Below are 21233 nucleotides of genomic sequence, written 5' to 3'. Positions count from 1 at the left end.
TGATTGGCATGAGATGAAATCTTAAGAGTATTTTGATTTGCATTTCTCTAATTACTAGAGATGTTGAACATTTTTTCATATATTTGTTGATCGAATGTATATCTTCTTCTGAGAAGTGTCTGTTCCGCTCCTTAGCCCATTTGTTGATTGGGTTGTTTGTTTTTTTGGTGTTAAGTTTTTTGAGTTCTTTATATATCCTGGAGATTAGTGCTCTATCTGATGTGTGTATGGCAAAAATTTGCTCCCAAAATGTAGAGTCTCTGTTCACCTCACTGATTATTTCTTTTGCTGAGAAGAAGCTTTTTAGTTTGAGTCCATTCCATTTATTAATTCTTGATTTGATTTCTTGCACTTTAGGAGTCTTATTAAGGAAGTTGGGACCTAATCACATGATGAAGATTTGGACCTACTTTTTCCTCTATTAGGTGCATGGTCTCTGAACTAATTCCTAGGTCCTTGATCCACTTTGAGTTGAGTTTTGTGCATGGTGAGAGATAGGGTTTAGTTTCATTTGGCTGCATATGGATTTCCAGTTTTCTCAGCACCATTTGTTGAAGAGGCTATCTTTTGTCCACTATTTGTTTTTGGAACCTTTGTCTAGTATGAGATAACTGAATTTATGTGGGTTTGTCTCTGTGTCATCTATTCTGTACCATTGGTCTACATGTCTAGTTTGGTTCCAATACCATACTGTTTTTATTAGTATAGCTTTGTAGTATAGTTTAAGATCCAATATTGGGATGCCTCCTGCTTCATTTCATTCTTCCTGCTAAGGATTGCTTTAGCTATTCTGGGTCTCTTATTTTTCCAAATGAATTTCCTGATTACCTTTTCTTTTTTATAAGGAATGAAATTGGTATTTTAATTGGAATTGCAATGAATCTGTATAACACTATTGGTAGTATGGCCATGTTGACATATTAATTCTGCCTATCCAGGAGCATGAGAGTTTTTTCCATCTTCTAAGGTCTTCTTCAGTTTCTTTTTTAGTGTTCTGTTGTTTTCATTGTAGAGGTCTCTCCTCTGTTGCTAAGTTGATTCCCAAGTATTTTATTTTATTTGTTTTGAGGCTATTGTGAATGGGGTAGTTTTTCTAATTTCTCTTTCAGAGATTCATCACTGATGTACAAAAATGTATTTGATTTATGGGTATTGATTTTGTATCCTGCTACTTTGCTGAATTCATTCATTAATTCTAGAAGTTTTCTGGTAGAGTTTTTTGGATCCTCTATGTATAGAGTCACGTCAGCAAATAATGATAGTTAGAGTTCTTCTTTTCCTATCCATCTCCCTTTAATTTCCTTCATCTCTCTGATTGTTTTGGCTAGGAATGTTCTATATATGTCTAAAGTCCAAATTATTTATTTTATTATTGAGTTCCATAGTTTATTTGTTTAGTTTTTGTTTGGAATATCTAACCAGTGGTGAAAAATGTATGTTAAAATCACCCAGTATTATTGTGTTGTGTTCTATTTGGTTCTTGTATTTGAGAAGGGTTTGTTGGATATGTACAGATGCCCCATTTTGGGGTGTAGATATTTATATGATTGTTATGTTTTGTTGATGTATGAATCTCTTCAGCAGTATGAAATGTCTTTCTTTATTCTCTTTTACTAGCTTTGGTTTGAAGTCCACTTTTTCTGATATGTGGATGGAAACGCATGCTTATTTACATGTTCCATGTGAGTGGTATGTTTTTGCCCACCCTTTCACCTTCTGCCTATGGATGTCTTTTCTTGTGAGATGAGTCTCTTGAAGGCAACATATAGTTGGGTCTTTTTTTAATCCAATCTGTCAATCTTTTTCTTTTAATTGATGAGTTTAGGCTATTCACCTTTAGGGTTGTTATTGAAATGTGATTTGTATTCCTGGACATTTTGGTTTATTTTTGGGTTTTAACTTGACTTGGTTCTCCTTTGTTTGGCCTTTCCTTTAGTAAAGTTCTTCCCTTTATTGATTTTCATTTCCTCCTCCTGAAATATTTTGCTGAGGATGCTCTGTAGATTGTAGTGGGCTTTCTCACTGTAAATTCTTTAACTTTTGTTTATTATGAAAGGCTTTCATCCTCAAATCTGAAGCTTAATTTTGCTGGATGTAAGATTTTTGGTTTGGCATTGTTGCCTGTATTTGCTTTCTCATCTCTTTGTTAGAGTGATCAGTTTTTGCCTATATTTGCTCATTTAGGTCATTCTTTAATTCACAGATCATTTTAATCATATATGTTCTGAACTCCTTCTCTGACATTTCATTAACGGCACTGTCCATGGATTCTGTTGATTTTTCATGTTGTCTGTGTGTCTACCTTTCTTGCAGTGCATATCTTAGGTATTACAGTTCTTACCCTATAATATTATAGTATCTGTGCGGATTATCTGCACCTCATTTTGGTGTTGGGCTTCCAGACCCTGCCAGTGACTCATGATGGATGCTACTGGAATTATAGGTGGTAGCAGCAATTGCGGAGGTAAATCAGGATAGCAGTGGGGGTATCCCAAGATGGATGCAACCTCTTTCAGAAGTGAGGCTGAAAGGGTGGGCCTTACAGTAGCTTTGGGCTGCCTGTTCTGAGATGCTGCTGCTTTTAGACCTATCTGTTGTCACAAGGTGGAGGCTACTGCGTGGGGAGGGCTATGGAGGTGGCTGCAGTGTCCCTAGGTGGAGGCAGGTTAGGCCTGGGCTCCCATGGGCTCCTGTGTAGATATGAGGGGCAGTCTTGGGCCAGGGACTGAGCTCTGGCATGGGTCTGCTGGTTGGCAGGGGTGTACTGGGCCTAGCCTGGGCCTGGGTTCCCGTGCAGGTTGGTGGAGGCAGTCCTCAATATCTTTAAATTTAGAATGGCAATTTAATATTTTCCTCAAAAAGTTTATAGGCATTACTCCATAATTTAACAGTACTTTCCCTATTTAAGTATTGTGTGTCTAATGTTGCTTTTTCTCACTTTTATTCAATTTTCATCTTTGTTTTTATCAGTACTGTTCTAGATTTAGCAGTATTAGCAACTACTGATGTGAGATTTCTCAAGAACTTAGGAAGCCACTGTTCTCCTAGTTCTTAATGGTGTACATAATTGTAGAACTCAAGCTACATCGAGTGTTTGAATCTGTTAGTGTTTCCCATCAATTTTCAGGGCAGAGGAGTGGTTTTGTGAACCTCAGAATCCACTTAATAATGTAAAGAAGGATGTTATTCTAAGACAGTGTGACTTAGTGGATATTATTCCTAAACCCTTATATGGCTGAAAATATTTTTCTTCAAACATGGATATTAATTTGCTTTAGTTTATTTTCTGGAGGGCCTCATTTTTTTTTAGTAGATCTATGCATTTTATTATTTAGCTTAGTGAATCTCAAACTTTAGCATTAAAAAAAAATCACCTAAAGGAATAGATGATTGCTGGTGCTACTTCCAGAGTTTCTGATTCAGTATTTTGGGGTGGGGCCTGAGGTTTTGCTTTAATAAGTAGCATGTTTGTGTGGTGCTGCTACTATTGGTTGTGGAGCCACTATTTTTGAACCCTGATGTAGAGTCAATATTGCAGCAGAGACAGTGTAGACTAGTCTATATTGGTTCATTGTAAATAACATTTTTCCTCTACCCGAATGCTTGTAGAAATATTTTTCTTTAATAGTGCAATTCAAAACTTTTACCCAGACGTGAAAGTGTGGGGATAGAGGGTAAAAGATCTAATCATTTCACATTAAATTTTTAAGGGATAAGTATATATTAATCTGTGTATTTTTTTTCATAGATTTTTAAAGCTCCCAAACCAGTTCTTTGTATTTTGCATAAAAAACAAAAGTGGCAGTAAGATATTTTCTATCTTGATATTTTAGTTTCCTTAGCAAGAAAAAATTGTATTAATAGTATTTAAAGGTAATGCTTTTAATTATTTAACTTGCTGTTCTATGAAGAGAAATATATGCCCTTTGGCATATATTTTTATTCCTTACCTATATTAAGAAAATATATGAAATGACTCATATGGATTATTTTGGGGCCTCTTAATATAGTTCTGTAAGGGTGTAGAATTACTTTTTATTCTTGAAGTAAGTTGTCTATACAAAATTGACTGAAACACTGTCTTTGAATTTAAAATTATGATTTTGAACTATATATTTATGTCCTATTTTAGCAATTATTATACTTTTGTGATTGAAAATAATAAGATATGAATTAAATATTATACATTGTGAAGGATTTTATTTTAAAATATATTATTTAAATTTTTATTTTCCAGATTTTGGAATCTCTTTTTAAGGTATGATCAATGTATTGAAGCTAACATACTAAAACTTAATAGAGAAATACATTTAAATGAAACAGTTTTCTAAGTCTTGTGGAAGTTAAAGGACTTTCAAACTTGCTGCTATATTTAAAACTTTATTTTCAGTTGTATGCTGCATTGTGCCCTTTTATGAACCCTAAGAACTGATGCTTGCCAGATGAAAGTTCAGAGGCATACATGTATATGTACATTAATTTTACTGAGGAAATTCAACTTGTCATTAATTCTTTCTTCTTTGCTCCTTTATGTTTTGTTTGTTGTATAGTGGTTTCAGCTACAGGTCAATCAAATGGAGGAGGCAAGTATGACATTTCTTTTTTTCCTTTTTAGTTGTAGATGGACACAGTGCCTTTATTTGTTTACTTATTTTTTTATGTGGTGTTGAGGACTAAAAACAGTGCCTCACACGTGCTAGGCAAGCACTGTACTACCAAGCCACAACCCCAGCTCCATAACATTTCTTCATTGTTAATTAAATCAATATTTTGACTCATTTGAAAAATCAATTAGAGGTATGTTTAAAGTTTGGGTCATAAAGTTATCATTTGATTTTGATAGAAGAGGAATTAGTGGGTAAAAAAATATTTTTTAGTGATTTATACCCTATATTCCTGCATTTATCTACTATATTCAAAATTTGATACATTTTGTTTCCCAAAATTGAATAAGGGAAATTGAACTATTTTTCTTTTCCTAATTTACAGAAAGTAGTAAATGATAAGGTAGAATAGATCAATTTTAAAAAATCCTATATTTAAAAAATCATGCATAATATATTCACAGACATACAATTATCTATTAATTTTCTCTTAAGTTTAATATGTTCTTTTAATGGTATTAAATAATTTAAATAATGCTAGAGTAATTTGTACTTCTGATTTTCAAGTACTTTATCAGTTTGAGAACTTTAAGCCTCTGACTTAAGGGCTTTTAATCTATTTTGGAAAAAACTTCATATATACCATTAATAACAATGATTTCCAAAGTAGCTTTTAGTGGTATATAGAATTATTTTAGTTTTACATTTGTCATGCTTATGGTCCACTCAAATTGCTTTTGAAGCCCAAGCTCTTTAAAGAGGCTGACTTATTTGGAATACAAAATTAAAGGGAAAATAAACTATTTTTTTAGCAGAGTAGAAGACTTTCATTGTCTATACATGCTTTCTTTAAGATAGATATGGCTGACATTGGAGAAATGTTAGAAGTTCTTTGACTATAGCATAATGATCATTATCTTTCTAGAGAAGTAAGGTTGGGTGAAGTCAACCATTCCTTTACTCGCTTGTAAAATTTCTTCTTCATAATTTAGGAACTTCAATCTGTCTTCTGCCTTCTTATTTTTGAAACTAGAAATATTTTTCTGCTTTATTTGTAGATTTGTATTTTTTTTTGCATTCATTCCTGTCAACGTACATGATCTATCTAAAATCTAAAATCCAGTTTCTCAGTTCCTTGACTTCTGCATTTATAAAGATCAGTGTTCTTTTTTACCCTTGGACTGTATGTCAAGTCACACTCTGAACTTTATCATTAATCAAATTTCTAATGCAGGTAACTTATTATTGAACTATAGATTTCTATCTTTCTATTTACAGTTAGGCATTGCTTAATGACAAGGATATATTCTGAACAATGTGTTATCAGGAAATTGTGTCATCACAGGGTACACTTACAGAAACTAAAATAGCTATAATATCAATTCCTGTTTGCCAAACAAAATATTTACATGCATACACATTTTATCTTTCTGCCCTCCTCTTAAAAGACAGATATTGTTTTTTGCCTATACATAGGAATAATTCTTTCACTTTTGTTTTGAATTCCATCTCCTCTTGGCTTCTTAAGGACTTTGTCTCTCATATATTCAACGTTTCTCATTTATTTTTTGGTATTTTAAAGTGTTTATCTTTCTTATTTAATGCCACTTTCCCCTTGTAACTGGGATTATATGTCTGTCTTTACAACCTTATCTGTGGAACATAAGTTACCTGTTCAGAGCCAGATTGTATATTTACTATAACTATGTTCTTAATTCCCATATATTTTTCAAATTATTCAGACTGTCGCATATGGTTCCCAGTAATTTGTATATTATTAAACTTAATAGACATGTTTCTTTATCTCAACCATAATTAGTATTATTGATCACTTTCTCATTTTTTTTTGAAACAATATTCTTTTGGTTTCTGTGAATTATACTGTACTGGCTATTGTTTTTACCTCTTTGACTATTTCCTTTTCAGTCAACTACTTAAGCAGTAAATTTTGGCATGCCTTTTTTTTTTCTCTGAACTTTCCTTAGGTAATCTCATTCAGTTTTACTTTGATGTTGCTAATTTAGAAACAACTCCAGACTTGTTTCACTTCAAATTCAGTGGATCAAAAACAAGAATTTTGTACTCATTTTCTAGTGTTTCTATCTTAGTTAATGGTAATTCATCCAGTTGAGTAAATCAGAAATGGGGTAACCATCCTTGAAACTCACTTCCATCTATCCTAAATATTCATTTCATTCATGAGTCCTTTTGATTTTCCTTCCTAAATGTGTCTGCTTGTCTTTTTATATGTTGTTTGTGCCTTAGTGCCAGTTAGCAACTGTTCAGTATTCTTGAAATTCAGCGTAAACATTCATAATCTCTAGTAGGAATCCTCACTATACAAGTATATTTCTGAACTGGAATTCCAAGTTTTTTAATGTTTAAATCTGTAGTTACTTCTCTTGAGTATTTTCTTAATTGGGTGTATCAGTTAATTGTCTAAGTTACTCTCTTCTGCCTTTTAAGGCATGTTTCATAGTTGATGTATCATGTTTAACACAAGATACTTGTCATAAGTGTATAATACTGGATTAGAATTTGTATGTGAGGAAGCTAGGCTCTCTTAAGAGATTCTCATGCATACTAACATTTGAAAATATTTGAATAATATTTTTACTAATATATTTTATTGTCTGTTCATGATGATAAAGTTAATGCCTGTGACTATGATGCATTAACAGAGATGTTGAAGCCTTCAGAGTGTATGGTGAACTGCACCATTGAAATATTGGATGAGCCCTTTCAAAGTTGTCTTGCTGGAACCTGTACCCATAGTTATTTTTGGTAAAGTCTTATAGTTGATAATCTCATTGTTTCTTACTTCTTTAGTTCTGGGCCATCATTCCTTCTCTTAGAAATGACTTCTGTTCATATTAAGTTCATACTAGGAAATGCAATGTACCAGTTATGGTTTAATCAAGAGACAAAAACCACATACTAATTTGATTAGGCAATGCTTAATATAGAGAATTGTTATAATAGAGAAAATACTATTAAAGAGGTAAAGACAATCTAAAAGAATATAGCAATAGATATAGAGAATATCCTCAACCCCCAGGATGGAAAAAAGAGCACTCAAGGAAGGAACACATCTAAATACCCCAGATCCTCTTCTCCCAACTTAGGGCTAAGATTCAGACCTTTTGAAGAGGGAGTAGTTGTCATCATTGGGTGGCAGAAACTTTCTTGGGTGCCATGCTGGTAGAACTTAAACTCACTTGGAAGGTGCTCATGAGGGTGGTACCCTGAAAGTTACTCTGTGGTCCTAGGAAAAGACATCTTCCAGGGAGATGCTGTACCTCTTGCTGGGACATTGTGCATAAGGGTTCTGCTTTGGGGAATTTTGCTAAGGAGGTCTGGGAGAAGCTGCCCACAAGAATGTGCCATGTCATGGCTCTTCTCTGGGATCTTGCCTTTACCAGTAAGGTTTTGTAAGTCTCTGACTTCTCTTCCCCAGTTCCATAGCCTTATCAATATCTCCGACTTGCATTATACTGGTCAGCACTTCCTGTTGCTATATTCTAATCCCATTCTAGGTAGTCATTACTATAATGAAAAACTTGTTCTAAATATTTAATGCTAGAATTTCTCTTTGCTAGTCCTTGACTTCTCCCCTGACCACTCTCCCTCCCATCATTAGAGGTATATACATGGATGGATCTCTGGTATTATCTTGTCAAAACTTCTTACTCTTCCCCACCCAGACCAATTGCTGTTATGCTTGTTTAACTCTATGTATTGCTGTTTCTTTCACTGTTATGGTTTCAATATGAGATGTGCTCCCAAAGCTCAAATGTGAGACAATGTAAGATGTTTAAGAGGTAAAATGATTGGGTTATGAGATCCTTAACCTAATTAATGTGTTAATCCCCTGGTAGAGATTAACTGAGTGGTAACTGAAAGCAGGTAGGGTAAGGTATTGAGGGTGTGCCTTAAGGGTATGTATCTTGTCCCTGGAGAGTAGAGTCTGTCTGTCTCCCTTTTCTTCTCTCTCTCTTTTCTGGAACCATGTTCTGAGCTGCTTTCCTCTGCCATACTCTTCCACCATGTTCTGCCTCATGTTGGACCCCAAAGAATGGAGTTGGCTGTCTATGTACTAAGACCTCTGAAACCATGAACCCCAAAAGAAACTTTTCCTTCTCTAATTGTTCTTGTCAGGTCTTTTGGTCAAGCATCAAAAAAGCATATTAAAACAGTCACTGTGGCTTTTGTATGCTCCTTTTTTGCTGGACTTCCTTTGAGTAGGCCTATTGCTTAGAATATTAATAATGATGTGTCATCTTATTCTATAAATCTTATTGATTCTCTCTATTGCCTGTTGCTTTTTAGCTTGGTCTATTCCAAAAAACTTGAGACTCCCAAAGTGATCTAAGATTTTATTCATACAGATTGATAAATGCAGTTCCATGGACATTTACATGTTAACTTCTGGGATTTGATATAAGGTATTAGTCTTTGAGAGCAAATTATTGTGTTTCTATAAGTTATAACAGTAGGGATACTTTTTGAAAGAATTTAGGTGAAGCAACTATTTTAGAATTACTCTCGTAAATATTTTAAGTTGTACTTACTATTATTGGGCTTGCTTCAAATTTCTGGATATAAAAAGTGTAAACAGAAGATTTGATGTCAGTTTTGACATGTAAACATCCTTATTGGGCTGTGATTCTATTGATAGATAATTGCTCATATTTTTGTTAACTATTTTATCATCATTTGACATAATAGTTGTAGATAAAATCAGATTTTATAAAGCAAACTGAAATTTCTTTGAGATGTGGAGGAAAATGGGTATTTCTTAAATAATTTGTTTATTTTATTATTTTAGCTAAGTAGAGGTTATAGTCTTTCAGAAGCAGATATTCTAGCACCTGAGAAAACAGTCTCTTTAAACATTTCAAAAGTAGTAACACAAATGCAAAAGCTTGAAGAACTGAAAAATCAGCTTACACAGATGCCTAAATACTCCTTGAAAGACATGCCATGTAAATCCACGTAAGTGAAATATAATAATTAATTGAATTAAAAGCTATAAGAGGGTGATATGATTAGCATTTGATATCAGTTTTGACATGTAAACATCCTTATTGAGATGTGGGAGGAAAATGGGTATAATCAGTCGCATAGTATCCCTATACACAGAACTTCTAAATCAAATCAGAAGGCCTACTTAGTTTTTTGTTTTTTTATTTTTTTTGTTTTTTAGTTGTTAATGGACCTTTATTTTATTTACTGTTATGTGGTGCTGAGGATTGAACCCAGTGCCTCATACATGCCAGGCAAGTGCTCTACCACTGTGATGCAACCCCAGCCCCCTACTTAGTTTTTCTATTTAAAATTTTTATTAGTCTAGTGGCAGTATATACTATAGTAGTTACTAACCACCCATGGTTATTCAAATTCAAATTCAAATTTAATTTTTTTTTGGTTACACTAGCCACATTTCATATGCTTATTAACCATATATGGCTATTAGAAAGTCTGTTGGGAAATGTTGGATCAGAGGAACCCACAATATTGTAGCAGCTCCAAGAGACTGAGTTAAAATAACTTTTTGCAGCAGCAGGATACGAGGTAGGAAGACTGGGAAAATTCTAATAGGCAACCCAGATATCTATCAACCAGGTAAAACCCAAAAATATCAAGTTTCTAAATTAGGAAGAGAATTAATAAAAGGAATGGACTGTGGCAGCACTGGGCACATGGTGTCTGAGTCAGGGAGGGAAGCTCCCCTCCAACAAGCCAAAGAAATTCTCCAGCCCAGTTTGATAAACAGGTGCTACTGTCCAACAAATTTGTAATCTTAGCAGAAAATAAGATCAGATAGCATGAGCCGAGCGTGTTCAGGAGAAAGTCCCAGCACTCTTTAGGGAGATAATGAAAGTGGGGAAGTAACAACTTAAAAAGATTCTTCATTTGGATTTACTGAGAAGAAACTAGAAATCCCTTCAGTACCTTTGCTTTTCCTATTTCTCTCTTTTTAAAATTCTTTATTGTCTTCTTATTGGTATACTTCCCTTTTTCTGTTTTTCCCCCCACATTTTTATTTGGTTCATTGTAGTTGTATGTAATGGTGGAATTTGTTGTTACATATTCATACATGCACACAATATAACAATATAATTTGGCCATATTATTCTCAAGCACTTCCTCCCCTGTCTCCCCACATCATATTTCTTGGTCAATTTCCTCTACTGCATAATTTTTCCCTTTCATTTTCATTAGGTCCAACCCACCTTTCTTTTCCTTTTACCTCTCTAGCAACCACATATAAGAGAAAATATACAACACTTGACCTTCTGAGTTGAACTTATTTTACTTAACATAATGTATATAGCTCCATCCATTTTTATGCAAATGACATAATTTTTCTATATGGCTGAATAAAACTCCATTATGTAGATACACACTACATTTTCTTTATCCATTCATCTGTTGATGGATACCTTGGATGGTTTAATAGTTTTGGCACAATTGTGAATTGTGCTGCTATAAACATGAATATGCATGTATCACTGTAGTATGATGACCTCAATTCTTTAAGATAAATAACAACGAGTGGGGCTGGGGTTGTGGCTCAGTGGTAGAATACTTGCCTAGAGTGTGTGAGACACTGGGTTCCATTCTAAGCACTACATATAAATAAATAAATAAAAGTTTATTGACAAGTAAAAAAAAATATTTAAAAAAAAATACCATGGTGTAATACAGCTGGGTCATGTGATGATTCCATGCCTAATCTTTTTAGGAAACTCCATATTGATTTTTATAGTAGTTGTACTAATTCATAGTCCCACTAAGAGTGGGACTATGAATTAGTACAACTACAGGATGTTCCTCTATATCCTTTCTAGCATTTATTATTATTTATATTATTTTTTCATACTTTTAATGGGTGCATTATAGTTCTACATATTGGTGGGACTTTTTTCTTTCATATTTATACATGCACACAAATATAATAATATAATTTGGCTACTATTACTCCCTGGCATTTTCCTACTTCCATCCTGACCTCTCATCCCTTGATCCTTTCCTCTACTGGTCTCTCTTTGATTTCTAGGAGATCAACTCCCACCTTTGTTTTTGTTTTTCCTCTCTAATTTCTGCTTATGAGAGAAAACATATGATCCTTAACCTTCTAAGTTTCACTTATTTGACTTAACATGATGGTCTCTAGTTCTTACGTTTTCCTGCAAATGATATAATTTTAATTTTATTTGTGGCTGAATAAAACTCCGTTTTGAACATATACCACATTTTCTATATCCATTTATCTGTTGATGGAACCCTGGACTGGTTCCATAGTTTGGCTATTGTGAATTGTGCTGCGGTAAACATGGGTGTATGCATGTATTACTGTAGTAAGATGACGTTAATTCTTCAGGATAAATACTGAGTAGTGGTGTAGCTAGGTAATATTGTGGTTTCATGCCTGCTATTTTGAGGAGCCTGTATACTGATTTTCATAGCAGTTGTATCAACTTACAGTCCTACCAACAGTGTAAAGGTGTTCCCTTTTCTTCATGTCCTCTCCAGTCTTTATTATTTGTATTCTTCATCTATTGAGATGATAAATGATTTTTATCCTTAATTCTATTTATGTGATGAATTACATTGATGTATATTAAACCATACTTGCATCTTTGGTATACATGCTTTTTGAATACCCAAGACAAAACAGCCACTTAGGCTTTACTTTTCTCTGGATCATTGGATGTTCAGGCCATGAGTCAGTCTGAGTACAGAAATGTGAGATTCTAACACAGAGTTGGGAGAAGGTCGGAGAGTGGGAGCCACAGTCTGTAGACCAGAGAAGAACAAAGGATGCTTTCATTTGAAATTAGCTGTCCAAACTCTGGGATCAGGAAAGTAGCTGAAAGAATGTAAAATTGGGTTGGATCAGGGCTGAGTGGGAGTCCTTGTCACACTTACATTCCCATCCTAGTCATAATAACAAAGTTATTTTGAGGCTGTAATCTCCTCTGAAACAGACAATGTTATTCTAATAGATGCTGCCAAGTAAGGAGGAGGTGTAGCTCAGCATACAGATCACCCTAACAAGATTGGACAGACAAACAAACAATGTGGTATTTGTGTCACACAAACTTCCTCATTGTTGGGAGATTCTAAAATTGAAATCTCAGAAGAAAATGTCTCTATTCTAAAAAACTCAGCAAGAAGAACACTGAATCTCTTTATTACTATTGTTGCATTAACTGCTCAATATAAACTGATTTCTAGTAACTTTCACACATTATTTTTCCCCCAGAGTGCTAAGTTTATATACTCTGTAAATTTGGTCCTCTTTTATACTTCTTTTCTTCTGTATCATCTCCATTCTCAATCCCTTTCTTTCCATTTTTTCCTCTCATTTTATTTTGTCTCCTTTCCTTTCCCTATCCCTTTTATTTCTTGTGTTTTTCTTTTTTCCCTATTTTCTTTTAAAAAGTATTTCTTCTACTAGTTCAATTTACTGTACTATCATTAATGCTTAATCTTTATAGTCGACTCTACTTATTTTTCATCCACTTTTCTCTTTAATAGACTGCAGAGATCATTTAGTAATAACTTTTATAGCCTATGTTGATATGGTTTACTCTTAAATTACCTCTATTACTGAGGATTACTCTTCCTTTTAAAGTGGTACTAGAGATTGAATTTTAACACTTTTATTTTGCTGATCATATATGTTGAAGCTAAGATATACCCACAGCCCAGGGATTATTATAAATAGATAACTACCCACTAAGGGACCTCCCACATAAAAGAAAAAGAGGAATGTATATCAACAGATGTACAAATAAAGGAGGACCTTAGAACATATAAAGAAACAGTAAGTAGAATACCTCCAAAAGTCAATAAGCTCCTAGTAATTGAATCCACAGACACTGAAGTGGTAAAATTCCAAAGAATTTAAAAAAGTTGATTGTTAAAATGATTAATGAAATTAAAAGAAGATCTAAGGAATGAATTAAGGGAGAAAATACAGAATGTGAAAGCATTTCAGTAGAGAGACTCTGAAACTAGAGTAAAAATCTTGGAATTGAAAGACAGTAAAAAGTTTAGTGGAGAGTCTCACAAATGTATCAGATCAGGTAGAACACAGAACCTCAGAACTTTGACAAGGAAGCTCACTTAAAATATTTAGAAGGTATTAAAGAAAAAAACCTATGATCTGAATTTATAAGAACTATGGGATAATTAAGAAACTAAACTTAAAAATCACTAGCATTGTGGAAGAAATAGAAATACAGACTAATGGCATTGATAATGTTACAGTGAAATATTAGCAGAAAAGTTTCCAAACCTAGGGAATGAAAGGGACGTTAAGATGAAGGATGCATTCAGAACATCAAAGATACAACATCAAAAAGAGCCTCTCTGCAACACATTATGATTAAAATGCCAAATATTATAGAATAAAGACAGAATTTGAAAATCCTCAAAAAATGTCAGGACACATTTAAAGGTGAACCAATCAAGCCAACCTATGATTTTTCAAAAGAAACCCTAAGATTCGGGAGGGCTTAGAACAATATATTTCAAAACTTGAAAGAACATAACTTCCAGCCTTGTTTGTTCTATCCAGCAAAGCTATCCTTAGAATCAAAGAATAAAAACCTTCCAAGAGGAATTCATGACTACCAAGCCATAATTGCAGAAGTTCCTAAAAGAAATCTTACAAACAGAAGGAGGAGGAAAAGATAAAAATGGCCAAGAGAACATAGGAAAGAAATTTTTTATTAAAAGAGTAGATAAGCAAATGAGAATTAGTATTGAAACAAACATGAGAAGTAAATCAAATTGAAATATAATAAATATATATAATAACATTGAATGTATATAGCCTGAACTTTCCAATTAAAAGATTAGCAAATTGGATTAAAAACCATGACCCAACCATTTGTAGTCTGAAGAGACACAACTCTTGGTCAAAGATATCAATGACTGAATGTGAAAGGATAGAAAATGATATTCTTTGTAGGTGGAGTCCCCCTAAAAAGCAAGAGTAGCTGCTTTCATATCTGATAAACCAGACTTCAAGCCAAAACTAATCAGAAGAGACAAAGAAGGTCACTTCATACTGATAAAGGGAACAATCCAGTGAGAAGATAAAATTGTATTTGTGCCCTCCAGTTACATAAAAATGAACACATCCTGGACCTAAAGGCTCAGGTAGATACCAGTACAATAATACTGGATTATTTCATACACATCTCTCACTAATAGATGAGTCATACAGACATTAAATCAACAAAGATGCTGCATAGTTAAAAACATACAGATCAAAAGACTTGACAGTCATCTGAAGAATATTTTAACCCAACAACACCTTTCATTTCAGCTGCTCATGGAAATTTTCAAAAGTGGTTCGTATTTTAGGCCACAAAGTAGGTCTTAGCAAATACAAAGATAATGGTATAATTCCTTGCATCTTATCAGATTATAGTGGGGTAAAATTAGAAATCAAAAGCAAGAAAAACTACAGGTAGTACATGAATACATAACAATTGAAAGCCACAGTTTTGAATGATAAATGAATCCTAGAAGAAATTTTTTTAATTCTTAGAATAAAATGAGAAAAGGTGGGTGCAGTGGCCATGCTGGAAATCCTAGTGGCTTGTCAGGCCAAGGCAGGAGGATCACAGGTTCAAAGCCATCTCAGCAACTTAGCAAGACCCTTAGGTAACTTAGTAAGACCCTGACTCAAAATGAAAAATATCCAGGTGCAATGGTGCATGCCTGTAATCCCAGTGGCCTCAGGAGGCTGAGGCAGGAGGATTGTGAGTTCAAAGCCAGCCTCAGCAAAGCGAGGTGCTAAGCAACTCAGTGAGACCCTGTCTCTAAATAAAATACAAAATAGGGCTGGAGAGGTGGCTTAGTGGTCCAGTACCCCTGAGTTCAAGCTCTGGTACCTAAATAAATAAATAAAGGGTTGGGGATGTGGTTCAGTGGTTAGGTTAGGTTCAATCTCCACCCTCCCAAAGAATTGAAATACAACATTTCAAAATCTTTGTGACCTGGGGAAAGTGGTTCTAAGAGAAAAGTTTATGCTAATGAGTGCCTGATTTGAAAAAATTAGAGCTGGGCACAATGGTACATGCCTGTAATTCCAGTGTCTTAGATGGCTGAGGCAGGAGGATTGCAAGTTCAAGGCCAGCTTCAGCCTTAGTGAGCCCTAAGCAACTTAGTGAGATCTTGTCTCAAAAAGACAAAAACAAAAAAACAAAAGAACCAAAGGCTGAGGAGGTGTCTCAGTGGTAAAGCACCTTTGGATCCAATCTTCAGTTTAAAAAAAAAAAGGGAAAAGGAAAAAAATCAGAAAAATTCCAAATAAACAACCTAATGAGGCATCTTAAGGTCCTAGAAAACAAAAGCAAACCAATTCTAAAACTAGTAAAAGGAAGAAAAAAGGATCAGAGTTCAAAGAAATGAAATAAAAGCAACAAAAAATGTACAAAGAATCAACATAAAGAACTGTTGGTTCTTTGAAACAAAGAAGATTGATAAGCCAATGTAACCAAAAGAATGAGAAGATGAAAATTAATAAAATAAAAAAACAAAAAAGGAGATATCACAATGGATACCACTGAAATCCAGAGGACCATTAGGGACTATTTTGAAAATTTACATTTCAATAAATTGGAAAACCTAGAAAATTGGATAAATTTGTGGACATATAAGACCTACCAAAATTAAGCCAAGAGGATTTTTAAAATGTAAAAAGATTAATAAGAAGCAGTGTGATGGTAGCAATAATAAAATGTTTTCCAACAAAGAAAAGTCCAGGACCAGATGGATTCTCAGCTGAATTCTACCAAACCTTTAAAAATGAACTAATGCTAATGATCCACAGATTATTTTGTGAAATAGACCCAGGGGGAACACTTCTATTCTTATTTTGTGATGCCTGTATCACCCTGATACCAAAACTACATAAAGTCACATCAAGGAAAGAAAATTAAAGATCAATATTCTTGATGAATATACATTCAAATATCCTTACTAAGATATTAGCAAATCAATCGTGGTAACACATCAAAAATATTATACACCATGATGGTGTCATTACACAGATCCAAGAATTGTTCAACATACATCAAACAGTAAATGAAATATACCACTTAAGTAGAATTAAGGACAAAACAGAAATGATCATATCATTAGATGCAGAAAAAAAGCTTTGACAAAATTCATTGTCTACTCATGATAAAAATCCTGAAGAAATTAGGGATAGGAGGAACTTAACATCATAAAGGGTATATATGACAGACTAAAGAAAAAAAAAAACTTACTGAATGGGGAGAAATTGAAAGCATTTCCTCTAAAACCAAGAACCAGGCAAGAAAATCTATTCTCACTACTCCTATTTGATATATTACTTGAAATTTTAGCCAAAGCAATGTAGACCAGAGAAGAAAATAAAGTCATAGAAGTAGGTAAAGAAGTCAAATTATCACTGTTGGCAGAAGATATAATTCTGTTTAGAAGAGGCATAAAACAAATACACACACACACACACACACACACACACACATACACACACACACACACACCTTCACCAGATATCTAGAACTGATAAACAAATTTAGGAAAGTATCAGGATACAAAATAAACATACAAAAATAAATAGCTTTTCTATATATTGATCATGAATTCACTGAAAAAGCAATTATAAAAACATTCCATTTACAATAACCTGATAACCCAATAAAAATGCTGTTATGATTTGTATCTGAAATTTTTCCCCCAGGAAATCATTTGTTGAAAGTGTGTCCTCAATGCAGGAAGGTTCAGAGATGGAGCTTTCAGGCAATGACTGGATCGTGGGGGTTGTAATCTCATCAGTGGATTAATCCATTTTTAATGGACTACTAAATTGTAGGTAGATAGGCTGCTAAGGCCTGGGCAGAGACAAAGCAGGTGCCCACAATTAATAGTGGTGAATTTCAGAGATCAGGTCTGAGAGGCAAGGCAGTTTAGGCACTGAGCAGAGGTAAGGGGAAAAGGGGGCCCTTAGAATGGTTCCTGCTGCCTGCTGACACTAGAGGGAGACATGGCAGGAAGTTGCACTAGTGCTAAGGCTCCTAGAGAGACAGTCCCCCAAACATGGGGCTGACATGGAGCGAAGCTGCCTGAATATCCAGTGGCATGGAGGTAAGAATTCCCAGATTGTGGCTGCAGCTGGCAGAAAGCCATGACAAGATGGTGCTCAAGTCCCCAGAAAGTGTAAAGGAAAAGTGCCCAGGCCATTGCTACAGCTAGCTGGAAGTCAGTTAAGGCAGAAATTTCCCTGCAACAAAAAGCAATGGCCCCAGCCTGACTCTTGCCTACAAATGTTGAGTGATAGGACACTGTTTGGATACTGGTTGAATCCTACCTCAGACACAATCATAAAAGAGAATTGGCATCTGATCTTCATAACCTGGGGCAGTAGAAATGAGAACCCAAATGAACCAACTAAGGCCCTATACTCAGTAGCAATGACAGTACCTCAGTGAGCTCCATACACCAGGGGAATTGTTTCTGCATCACAGATTACCTGCAGAGAATCTGTAACCAAGGAAAGAACCCTGTTTTTCCTGGGATGGGGAGTGGAGGTACAAGAAAACCTACAGCAATCACAACCACAGACCAAAGGCTGCACCCTGAACCTGTTAACGTGATAAAAACAACCAACAGACACAACACTACACCTTCTGAGTAATTAGCCACAGGACCCTGAGCTGACAAGCTAGAACTCACCTGTGGAAGGTCCATAGCAACTAGGGGAGTGGCTCCTGTGCCCCAGCACCTGTGGAAGGATCCAAGATAAAGAGTGATGGACATCTTCTAAAAGTCACAAATCCTAATGATTCAACAATTCAATAATAATTTTCCTCCCCTTGGCATGGTTTACTATAAATAACTCTAATGTGAACTTTGATCATATATTACTTATTATCTTGATTGTTAAGTTATCCTCATAGCTAACATTGTACCATCAACCTATGTGAATATTTATTCTAATAGTTTAAAGTATTAATTGGAATCATATTATCCTTGTCTTTTGTCTTTTAGCCCTAATCATACTTTATCCTCTTACCCACTCCCTCTCATACTGTGTGCTACTACCTCAAATACTTCTCGTCTCCATTTTTATGCTTTTTAGCTCAGTTTGTATCATTCTAGTTTTTCTTTTTCTCAATCTTTTGCCCAATCTCTTCATTACCCCTTTAGCCTTCATGTAATATTATAGTAACTTTGCTATATATAATAACTGATTGTTCAACCTATTCCAGAATCCTACTACAAGTTTATACCTAAATTACAGGAACAATGGAAGACAATATCAAAAAGTTTTTTACTTTTGATAAGGTTGAGTAATATGTGGCTTGGCTCTGAAATTATTAATAGGCTTCAGTGGCATCTCCCAAAATGGACCTGATATTGGAATCAACAGAGGCCACACACTGAGTTAAACTATCAATACCTGGATATCCATACAATCCAGGGCTTATAAAGAAAGATGTGCTCATAAAGTAGTCCCTCACTTAAAAGAAGCAATAACAATTCCAATAGATGGGTAGACATAATAGTTATATGAAAAAGCAAGGGAATAAACCACCTCAAACAGACTAACACTTTAACAACTGACTCCATCTACAGTACAGTGGAGGAAATGTCAGAGAAAGAATTTAGAAAGTTTATATCAAACTGTTCAATTAGCTAAAAGAAGATGTAAGGAGTGAAATTAGAAAATACAGGAAGGTGAAGATCACTTAAAAAAAAAGAGATTCTGCAAAAGAAGCAAATGGAAATCCTGGAAAGGACAGACTTAATAAACCAAATTAAAAATTAAATGGAAACTTCATAAATAGATTAGACCACTTTGCAGATGAATTTTAGGCCTCTAAGACAAACTATATAACCTCAAAGATAAAGTTGACCATAAAGAAAATATGTTAAGTGACCATGATAAGAATATTCAAGAAATCTGGGATAATACCAAGAGACCAAATTTAAACATGATTGAGGTTGATGAAGGTTCTAAAATATAAACCAAATGGATACAAATGAGATAATATTGGAAAATGTTCTAAACCTTAGGAATGAGCTGGAAATTCAAATATCAGAGGTGTATAGGACCCCAAATTTACAAAATACCAATAGATCTACTCCAAGACACATTATAATGAAAACACCTAATATATAGAATAAGAATAGAATTCTAAAAGCTACAAGAGAAAAGCAGCTGCTCACATTTTGAGGCAAACCAATTTGGATTTCAACTAATTTTTTAACCCGACCTTAAAAAAGACAAAAGGGCTTACAATACTCTGTCCCATGCTCTGAAAGAAAATGCATGCCAACCAAGACTACTATATCCAGCAAAATTAAGCTTTAGAATTGAAAATGATATAAAACTTTCCATGATAAACAGAACCTAAAAGAATTCATAGCCATAAAGCCTATACTATAAAATATATTCAATGAAATATCATAAAGAAGAAATGAAAAATAAGAATGAAAACCAGCATAGGGCTGCATTACCCTAGAAGGATAGTCAATTGAAGGACAAATAAGTCTGAATTAAACATAAGAAATAAATCAAAATGGCAGGACATAAAAATCATCTTTCTGTAATAACATTAAATATAAAAGTAAGCTCTTCAATCAAAAGACATAGATTGGCAGATTGGATTAAAAAACAAGACCCAACATTATGTTGTTTGCAAAAGACTCACCTTACAAAGGCATCTAGAGATTGAAGGTGAGAGGATGGGAAAAGCTATACCATGCAAATTGTACTCATAAATAAGCAGAGGTAGTCATTCTCATATTAGACAAAGTGGATTTCAAGAGAAAATTAATCAGAAGAGACAAAAAAGGTAACTTCATGCTAGTTAAGAGAATCATCCAACAAGAAGATATGATTATAAATATTTATGCCCCAAACAATGGTGCACCTACATACATAAAACAAACTCTTATCAATATTAAGAAACAAACCAAAGTACAATAGTACTGGGTGACTTTAGCACACCTCTCTCACCACTAGGTTATCCAGCATTATTATCCAAATGGACCCAATAGACGCTCATAATCAAGTCACCTTCTCAGCAGCTCATGGAACATTCAATAAAATAGATGATATTTTAGGTCATAAAATAAATCTTAGCAATACCCCAAACAACAACTGAAAAATAGAGAAAATTCCTTGCAACCTACCAGATCATAATGGAATAAAATTAAAAATCAATTACAAGAAAAAAATTGAAACCACTCTAGCACCTGAAGACTAAATAATTCACTTTTGAATGATGAATGAATAGCAGAAAAAATTGGGTGAAATAAAAATTCTTACAATGAGCATAGCAATACAACATATCAAAATATGACAGTATGAAAGCAGTTTTTTAAATCTTTTTTTAATTGGTTGTTCAAAACATTACAAGGCTCTTGACATATCATCTTTCATACATTTGATTCAAGTGGGTTATGAACTCCCATTTTTACCCCAAATACAGATTGCAGAATCACATCGGTTACACATTAAGAGGAAAGTCTGTAGCACTGAGTTCATATATTAAAAAATTAGAAAGGTACCAAATAAGTTCTATAACATTATACCTCAAAGTCCCA

The 21233-nt window shown here is 34.2% G+C and overlaps 1 protein-coding gene across 1 annotated transcript in view; it reads left to right on the top strand.

Annotated features, from left to right (window-relative positions):
* The window catches only part of Ccdc7 (coiled-coil domain containing 7), a 194342-nt gene that overhangs the window by 15381 nt on the left and 157728 nt on the right, over positions 1 to 21233 (top strand). The window contains exons 4-6 of the mRNA XM_015483292.2: positions 4238 to 4258; positions 4551 to 4583; positions 9433 to 9599. Of these exons, the coding sequence (XP_015338778.1) occupies positions 4238 to 4258; positions 4551 to 4583; positions 9433 to 9599 (221 nt within the window). The remainder of the gene's footprint in view (positions 1 to 4237; positions 4259 to 4550; positions 4584 to 9432; positions 9600 to 21233) is intronic.

The sequence above is a fragment of the Marmota marmota genome, unplaced genomic scaffold (assembly GCF_001458135.2).
Source record: "Marmota marmota marmota unplaced genomic scaffold, marMar, whole genome shotgun sequence".
NCBI lineage: Eukaryota > Metazoa > Chordata > Mammalia > Rodentia > Sciuridae > Marmota > Marmota marmota.
This window is presented reverse-complemented; position numbering and strand designations above follow the sequence as displayed.